General features: G+C 38.5%; 1 protein-coding gene across 1 annotated transcript; it reads left to right on the top strand.

The window, feature by feature from the left end:
* Window positions 1-739: 739 nt before the first annotated feature.
* Window positions 740-9,192, top strand: aqp9b (aquaporin 9b). Its single transcript, XM_037456959.2, has 6 exons — window positions 740-878; window positions 1,626-1,752; window positions 3,866-4,003; window positions 4,251-4,369; window positions 5,169-5,386; window positions 7,537-9,192. The coding sequence occupies exons 1-6, from the start codon at window positions 777-779 to the stop codon at window positions 7,697-7,699; spliced, it is 867 nt and encodes a 288-aa protein (XP_037312856.2). The 5' UTR covers window positions 740-776; the 3' UTR covers window positions 7,700-9,192.
* Window positions 9,193-9,781: the final 589 nt, after the last annotated feature.

The raw sequence follows: 9,781 nt of genomic DNA, 5'->3' as shown, positions 1-9,781 counted from the left end.
CACGTGACGATATATACAGACTCTGGAATTGTTTTCTTTTTTATTTGAATTTTTAATTTGTTTTAAATACCTGAATGCGCCAAAGCACACCATTGATGTATTAGCAGCTAAAACTAACACATACATTTCTAAAGTGATTTGATGGAAATCTTTTTGAAACTCAAATTCTTTATTGAAATTCTTTAACATTTGATTTTGATTCACAGCGAAGTCCATATTTTCATACTTCCTAAATGATTACGAATATACACATTTCATAGCCAGGGTGTAAATAATAAAAGAAATATTTCACTGCTAAAAGTCTGCAGTGAATCAAATATCGAAGGCATTATAATGATAATGGATGCGTTTGAGATTTTCAAGTTATCAATCCGAAGTGAGAGTTATTTTCCTATATTATTTTGTTTACATTTCATATATCAGTGTGTCATGGCTTTGAGTTTAGTGATCTACATCAATATACTTTGCACGGGCTGCGATGCAGTTGTATTGCATGGACTAGCAAATATAAATGCATATTAACACATTAATAATTTTAGTTATTACTCTGGATGTTAAGGATAACAATCTGGTGTCTTTATTTCTATAATCCCAAGTAGACCCCTTGTGGTTACAAAGGGAAATAGATGCAAAAGGCTTAGCGTGCCTGTCAACCTGCACGGCCCGAGCGCACCGAGGAGGAGGCGGCACCGACAACCACACAGAGACTCCCTCAGAGTTTTTAGCTGTTTGTTCTGATCGGAGGGAGACTTCAAGGAGCGGCAGGGGGGGGAGAAATGGAAAATGAGAGCAAGAGGAAGATGAAGGAGAGATTTGGCCTGAGGCAGGACATCTTTAAGGAGTTCCTGGCGGAATTTCTGGGGATATTTGTCCTGATAGTGAGTACCTCCCTCTGCACCTGTCATCCAGCTTAAACAGCCGCTTTAAAGCTTTGAACCAGCATGCTAATAAGGTGTCAAACTGGGTCTCCAGGGACTGCTGTCTCTTATATGTCTCTATTAACACATAGTATATTATGGGAATAACAGACTTTCTCTTTGATGTGGTGCAGCTGTAATTTGCTCCTGACAATGATAACAAGATGTGACTGATGTGTGTTTTTCTTCCCCACATCTCCTCCAAAAGTACAATTATCATAAAATATGGGTCATTATCCCCGTAATACGTCAGTAAGTCTTTGTCATTAGGTTATGCAAAAAAACATTTGCGATGGTTAAATTATACCAAATGATCTGCAGCAAAGAGTAAAAGGTTTGTTTCCTGATGCTGGTAAAGTCTGGACTGTCCTCGCCTCCACCACTGAGCTCGTCCCTCTCCTCTCGGATTCCACGTTGTCCCCAAGTGATGTAGCTTCCTCAACAGCCCTTTTCATTATTGGACAACTGTTCTCCTCCCAACACGTTGCTTTTGTCCAAATTACTTCTTCCTTTGACCTAATACATGGGGTATTCTTTTTTTTTTCTTTTTTTTTTCGAGGCTCCAGGAAAAGGCAAATTGTTTGTGGCAGTCTGAGGCTGTTGGTGGACAAGAGTGCCAGTGTTACCGACGGTTATAATTGGAATAATTAAAAACAGGGAGCCTTCCTACCTCCACCCTTTGTGTTTTTGTTCTTGTGTGTGTCCCAGCTCTTTGGATGTGGTTCAGTGGCCCAGACAGTGCTGAGCAAAGGGGCTCTCGGGGAGCCTTTGACCATCCACATTGGTTTTACTCTGGGAGTCATGATGGCCATCTACATGGCGGGGGGAGTGTCAGGTAAAAGGACGCACACTATGTATGGACATAAGCACAGCTCACATTCATAACAACTCTGAATAATTCTCAACTCGGGCAGCTATTTAGTTCCTTTTTACATTTTTCTGAACATTAATTGATTTATCTGTCAAACATTTCCAGAAAATATTGTAAAAATGCAAGTTTCCAAAAGCCAAGGTGATAAAACCTTTCCACCTCTTAAAGTTCAAAGTGATACAACGAGAGGCGAATAAATAGTTTAAAAGCTACATTTAAGGGATGTTTGGCAAATTTTCTTCAGAGAAATTAAAAAATAATTAAGATCATTGAGGGACTTATTGTGTCCGACCATTTCAGGTTTTTGAGGTCCGGCCTGTAGAAAGAAACAAAGCCAAAAGGCATCATCGAGTGTTTTCATGGGGTGGCGATGTGATCTTTGTTCGTGGATGTCTGACCGTCTCTTTGCTCATTCAGCACCATTATAATTGATATAACTGCCCACTAAGTAGTGGTTTATGAAGACAAAAGACCTTTGTTATGGACTAGCAGTGTTATATAATGGAGCAAATTGAACACATACTCTCTTCTTCTCTGGTCTGGAAGTCAATCCTTAGTGATACACATTGAGAGTTTTTTTCTGTAGAGTATACTTTTCCTCCATCCTATAATGAGGATTTTCAGAGAGCGGTGTCAGTGGGCTTAAACTCTTGAGATATTGTGTCCTGAGATCCAAATTGGACTTTTTCAGGTACATTCCTCTAGAATTACAACAAGAAGAGCCCTGTGTGTGTTGCCAACAGGGATAGCGACTGATGGTAGTGAAATGTCATAGTGCTTCTCATCGGCTTGTGTGTCCATTAACCAACAATCAAGGTACCTATTGTATTGAAGGTTGTGATCTGCATTTTTATAGACTGTGTGTCTTTTATATATACTGTTGAAAATAAACGCATCATGGCAAATCTGTTTAAATATGATTAAATATGCCGTAACAAGCAGACAGTTATAGCATAAATACGGAACCACTAAGATGCTATACCAGCATCTTAAAACACAGGGTACATAATAACATGTGTATTAAACTTTTCCTCTACTTTGTATCCTTGTATTAGTGTCATATGTGTTTTACTTCTATTGCATTTTTGATCTTGTATCTATAGAAATGTCAAAATTATTGATCGATAAATTTACCTTTTTTCGAGAATGGAAAAAAGACGAGCAAGGCTATGTTTTCATCTCCATAGAATCTATGATGGCTGTTGTTGTTGGTCGTCCTGACTATAGTCATGCTACGTGTTTAATTAGAAGAGTTGCAAAGCTTCAGAGGAAAAGCAGAAAAGCCTGGGGACATGGAGGTTAATATATGGAGAGCTTTTGCTGCATGACTGGGCCATTCAGCCCCGGGGTTCACAGCGCAGTGGGAAGCTTCTGTCCAACGACATCTCTGAAGATGATCATAGGTATTGGACTAATGAGCTTTACTGGGCCATGGGTCTCTGGAGAGAGGGGGGTCAGGTGTGACAAGCCCGGCTCACTAGGCTTTCCCGGCAGGACGGCCCAATACGAGATGAAAACACAATCGTTTCCACTTTGTAGTCTGGGACTTTAGATGACAGCGTACCGAAAGTGTGACACATCATGGTCACGCTAATGACCCGCGGTCTACGTGTGCCTTATTCAGGCAGATTATGTCAGATGCAATTCAGGCAGGCCGGTCTGGCTGGTTGTCTTGGTCAGCGGTGGTGAACAGAATGAGGAGATTAACAATGGGCGCATGGCTGATACCCCCAGTGGTGTTGCCACAGTGGGGTCAAAGCCAAGAACCCAGAGTGTTAAATAAACAACCCCACACTGTCATCACAGCCCAGTAACATTTGACTGAAATGTGTTCAAACACGTCTCTTGAAGACAATATAGAATATATAAAAACAGGACCACAAGCCGAGCGCTCTTTGTTTGAAAATGTCCCGAATGTGGAGAAGGATTGAGCCTAGAGGGTTTGAACCCAGGCACTAAATGATCAGACAGCTTCTGTGTAAATCCACCGAACTCAGGTCACTTATGTGGTGTAAGAGAAGACCCAAGAGGCTTTGCTAAAGCTATTTTACTCATCTATTTTCTTGCATTGTTCCAGGAGCCCATGTAAACCCTGCAGTCTCTCTGGCCATGGTGATCCTGGGGAAGCTTCCTCTAAAGAAGTTCCCTGTCTATGTGGTGGCACAATTCCTGGGGGCTTTTGCTGGATCCTGTGCTGTCTATGGGTTGTATTATGGTGGGTGTAAATGTGTAAATGTCATCACAACAAGAGAACTGTCTCAGGAAGGATCACCATAAGATACCCAGATAACCTTATAGAGGAAATCCAGTCCTATCAAGTGTCAAACATTGTCTGAGGTGAGGTAATCTAGCTACAGTATAATCCTGCTTCATGACTAATAAATAAGATTAATAAAACACAATTATCAGGGGAGTTTGTTTTTAAAAAGTTGCTTATATTGGTTGTATTTTCTTTTCCACAGATGCTTTGATGGAATACACCAATGGAGAATTCACTGTTACTGGTGCAAATTCCACGGCCAACATATTTGCATCATATCCAGCAAAACACCTCTCGATCCTTAACGGGTTTGTTGACCAGGTGGGGCTTCAGAATAACTTGCTATCTATAAATTACTTCCCTGGTATGCACGTGGATATGATGGATATTTGTTCTGAATTAATGTTTTAAAAAAAAAAGTTTCCCAACAGGATTCTGTGTAAATGGAAGCAACTGGAGCATGCAGAGCTGCATGTGCAGTCATGGATGATTGTAATCATGGACATGAAGGCTGTTTGCTGGTGTATGAAAAATTCAGCTTTGTTGCTGAGAATAGCTTCCATCTGTTGTGGATGTGTACGAGGAGGGATGCAAATCGTCTAATTAGTATTTTTCTCCTTATCAAATATATTTGAGCTGCATTCACATTTATAAGAGGTTGTGTTTTAGATTAACTGAATATATTTTGATAAAGCCATTATTTAAATCACAGCAGCTACACCATAACAAAAACGGCAACATTTGAGTATGGGCATTTTGAATCTCAGAGCATGTGCACGTAAATGGTCTGATTACAATCTGTCAAATTAAACAAAACAAACATTTTTACATAACATGTTAATGCACATGATATAGCCATATGGGGCTGTGTAGTAAAGCTGCCTAACACAGACTGAAACGAGGGGAAAGGGGAAGCCCCCTAATAAGCTTATACAAAATAAGAGAGGGCAGAGGTCACTGAGCTAACTCCAAAACAACAACAACAACAACACTAATACGACTAATTTGGTATGCTCTCTTGATTGCAGGCTTCCTTTATAAAGGCCGTTGTAGTCATGGGTTATTTTAAATTGACTTGTGTTACTACGGCTGCTTATTTTCTGATGCTTATGTTTTCAAGGTAATTGCGACCGCTGCACTGATCCTGTGCATCCTGGCCATCACTGACAAGAAGAATATCGGTGCTCCAAAAGGCATGGAGCCTCTGTGCATTGGCCTGATCATCATGGCCATCGGAGTGTCCATGGGTCTCAACTGCGGCTATCCGATAAACCCAGCACGAGACCTCGGCCCGCGGTTCTTCACGGCTGTGGCTGGGTGGGGGGTGGACGTATTCAGGTAAATTTACAGTTAAAAAAACCCCCACAAAGAGACGTGCCTTTTCACTATAAAAAATAAAAGAATAGAATAGAAGAATAAAATATGAACATCCAGCAAAGCAATTTTGAGATTATTGTCAGAAAGATGAAAGCCAGTTTTGGTGTGAGAGGACTAGGGGTCCATTATTTACTACTACTCACACTCTCTCCACTGCCTGAGACGTGCCCTATGTGTTATGTAAGAAAGTGAGTTCACGCAGCTGGCTTCTCTATTCTATCCACCACCAAGAGCCGCATCTGTAGCTCCGGGCTCCGCTGTCTTGACAATTTGAATGAATGTTTTATGTATTTCCTGCATTTTGAAGAAGGGTTCTGAAATATAAGTGAATTTGGAGAGAATGCATGCACTGATGAAATATTCAATGCTTCATTCATTAAACACAAATCACACAATTCCATTTACTTCAGGTTCCCGAAATCCTCAGTGTCCTTCTTCCTAAAAGGATCTCCTTATTGTACACACGCACTAATTTTATTTCATCAAACAGATATTCATTAAGATTCCTCTTTTTGAAATGATAAGTAGTACAAATGTATATAGTTTATCACTTAGAGACAACTCGATACACCCAATCACATCAATGTTGAAGGGTAATAGCTATTTAACAAAACAAATAGCAATAACATCCCATGAGAGAAGTAGCACTGCAATGCCATACATACAAACTAAATGAGTCACAACAGCAGGGTCTGTATGCTATGATCCTACAGGATACCGGTAGGTAGATACATATGTCAAGATTTCTTCAATGCACATGTCAGCTCTTGATGCTATTATATGAGTGTTTGCTGAGTCTCAATAATCGTTTACATTCATGACATAAATGCAGTGGCTACGAATGCACTCAGTCTATTGGAGGTTGGCACTTGGCTACCTACATTGTCCATGTGGCGTCAATGTGACCCACTGTCTCCCGGCTTGATCATCTTAGCGGTGACCAAGGATTAAAGTCTATAATCCATCCACCTCCGTTCTGTGGTCTACTTCCTGAGTGCCTACAGAAGAGAAAGCTGACCCGTTTCAGGGCCTGTGTATCAGGCCGGTTAACGTGCAGTAAAGGCTCCAGACAGCCACATTGACCTGCAGGACTCTAATCTGCCTCTGGATCTGTGAAAAGAGGACGCATGCAGTTGGTGTAACACACAGAGCTCCTTAAGACTACTGTAATCTGGGATAACTGCATATAACTCACCTCTGGTAGGATGATACTGACATAAGCTTACAAATTGGGGAGATCATATACTTTATTTCTTTCAAATGTGTACTGCATGTACTCACGTGTCAATATAATTAACAACAAAAGTTGTTAATTAGCTTAGTTTAGTTAAACTAAAAAACGGACACTCCAGGAATTTTTTTTTAACGATATTTTACGCTTTGGCTGATTAAACAAACAATATATTTAATGTACTGCAGTGTCTGTTCTTGGCTAAGCTAACAGGCTACTCGCTTTAACTTTAAATATGTACCAACATGGAAGAGTTATTAATCTTATCATCTTACTATTTGCAAAAAAGCCAAATTTAAACCAGGGGTCTTCGATTTTCTTTTAAATGTTTTGCTTAGTTTAATCACGAAACTCCAAAGTATCTGTTCTTTTAAATGGTTTTTAAAATATTGCAAAATGTCAGAGACATCATTGAATGTAATGCAATATAACTAATAAAGTTTGTCATACATTTCATTCATAGTATACAAAAAATGTCCCAAAAACATGTCATCAAAAGTACAGTAAATATTCACATAAAACATGTGGTATCTACAAATAATGAACATAATTAGTACACAATATCTGATTCTGATGCCAATAATAAATGCAGTTAAATGCATAATGGTTTTATCAAGAAAAACTACTCTAACATTCCATTCTGTGGTTTTATAAGGAGGGGAAAAAAAATTCTCATGCAAATTGCAATAAGAAAAGTTATTGAAACATGGTTTCTTGAGGTTGCCTACCTTTTAACCCTTCCATCGACGACTCAGTTGTAGATTATCCAATATGGCATGGTTTATGTTGTGTTTAGTGCGTTTAATGTTTTGTAAATACATTGGCAATTGCATTTTGTGGTAGTCATTGCTGTGTATAATGCCATGTATTATCTCTGCAGAGCTGGAGGTTGCTGGTGGTGGATCCCTGTAGCAGGGCCTATGGTAGGCGGAGCTGTGGGAGCGGGCATATACTTCCTCTTTATTGAGTTGCACCACACTGAGCCTGAAAAACAGGAGGAGAACAACGTCCAGGACAAATATGAAATGATAACTCTGAGTTAAAATTTAGAACAAGGTTAGCAGCGCAACAACACAGCAGATTTTCACCATTCAAAAGGTAAAAATGTTAATTCATTTACATGAAGCAGTTTCATATTTGATCTGGCTACACAATTCCATGGTCATTTATAAAATTTGCATGTCTGTTTTATTAAGCCTTTAAAGTCTCTTTTTGTAAAAGTAATAGTCTCTTTACAGTATAGTATAGGCCTCTGTCATTGATTGCTATTAAGGTATATTGGTATGGAGAGTTTTCTCTGCAATGTAGATGTGCAGTATCCTTCGTAGTCTCTTATTTCATATCCAGGATCATCTCCTCTCATTAGAATTATTTGCCAAGTTTCTGTACAGCATTTTTATTTTTCATTTTTATTTTTATTACTATGTACCGAACAAACATGGGCATTTAATATGTGTAGCACTTAGTAAAACATTTATTTTATGTCAAAATGTTCATCCATAAAACCTTTAGCCATCGGGACACCCTCATTCCTCAGGTTATCTTCGTCCTTTGCATGTGCGTACAAAATTGATTGATTACTTTCTCTTTCTCTCTCATTTTATCACGGTTGTGTAGAAAATTCAGCCTTAAATGATTTTCCTGGCATTGTCATTAAGTCTTTTTCATAATTCTGCAGCACACTTTACATTATATTGCACATTGTTATATTGCTGGATTAGAGATGTAGTTGTTACACACACCCTTGATATTGACAAGCCATAACGTAACGGACAGAATTAAAAAGAAAACACGTTTATTTTAGTTTCAGCAGAAACCTTTTTGCTAATGTTACTGACATCCTCTGTGTATTATGTCGGTGAAAATGCTGTATTAGGAGCAACATGCAAACATTGACAGTAAACTGTTTACATTTAGAACTCAGATAAAAAAAGTGTAAAGAAGCACAATAACAAACAATAATACATGGAATGGTAAAAATGAACTCTCTTATTAACCGTGTTGTTGTGATTTTAAACACTTCTTATCGTAGGAGCACAGAAATGGGAATTTTCTAATCCATGTTTTTGAATAAAATACTGTTATCCAGGCTGGGAGACAAAATGATGCATAAACATATAAATTAATGTTGATATCTGTTTAACATGTACTAACAGTAATACACTCATTTGTATTTACACAACACTATTTACTGTGGGATTAACTGTGGGATTATATTGCAATGCACTGACTGTTGTTTTACAACCATTTGTTTGTTTTATTTTTGTGAAACAGAATGTGACAAAAGGGCAGAGGCACACACATTAAATGCTGATTTCTGTGAGAAGGATTAAACATGCCCTGCATCATTTGGCCAGAACGATCGTAACACTCATGGGAAGTTTGCGATATACTTCAGACCCTATATGGCTTTTTGTAATTTTATCTCTCCCTGTCACACATCTTGATGTTCCAGAGAGGTAGTTAGTCTGGTAAAGTCATATTTTTTTGTATATCTTTTCTTTCAGCTTTTTTGCTTTTTCTAATGAACATGAATTAGCTGTGCAACTTAATGTTGAATAAAGATTGTCTACATTATTTATCAGTTTTTTCGATCCAGAGTCCATCTTGCAATGGAAACGTAGGAAAAGGACCCACTTCCTACCTCTCCTACCCATGGGGCCTTTGTTGTGACCTCACACATATTCAAACTTGGCCCTTGCTGAGATCCCACCTACACACTTTTAAAACGTATTGACTGCATCCTGCATGGTGGTACCGCTATTGCCGTGACAACACTCAAACTAAGACAGAAATATAAACACATGGCAAAGTGTTCATATTCATCCCGTTGGAAGTTCTTGCTACGGTAGGTATTACCAGGACCACATGGGAAATCAGTACCAGCTTTAATGTTTCAGGTGTTAAATGAGTTATTGTATACGTAAAATTAGTAATACAAATATAAAAACTCCTAGTAGAATATCCATAAACCATTTTAAAATAATTATAGTTTAATAGTAAAACCAATTATAGAATGATATGCTTTAGAAATATCAAAATGTCATCATAAACTCATCGTATGTTATGCCATAAAAATATCATAACAAACAGTGATGTATGTCATAAAACTGTCCTAATATAGT

This window comes from Pungitius pungitius, chromosome 4, assembly GCF_949316345.1.
Source record: "Pungitius pungitius chromosome 4, fPunPun2.1, whole genome shotgun sequence".
Taxonomy (NCBI): domain Eukaryota; kingdom Metazoa; phylum Chordata; class Actinopteri; order Perciformes; family Gasterosteidae; genus Pungitius; species Pungitius pungitius.
This window is presented reverse-complemented; position numbering and strand designations above follow the sequence as displayed.

Excerpts from the sequence above, each read along its gene's own strand:
- aqp9b (XM_037456959.2), top strand. The coding sequence starts at position 777 with ATGGAAAATGAGAGCAAGAGGAAGATGAAGGAGAGATTTGGCCTGAGG. Across the intron at positions 879-1,625 it reads TGGGGATATTTGTCCTGATA|CTCTTTGGATGTGGTTCAGT; the intron begins GTGAGTACCTCC and ends TGTGTGTCCCAG. Across the intron at positions 4,370-5,168 it reads TTAACGGGTTTGTTGACCAG|GTAATTGCGACCGCTGCACT; the intron begins GTGGGGCTTCAG and ends TATGTTTTCAAG.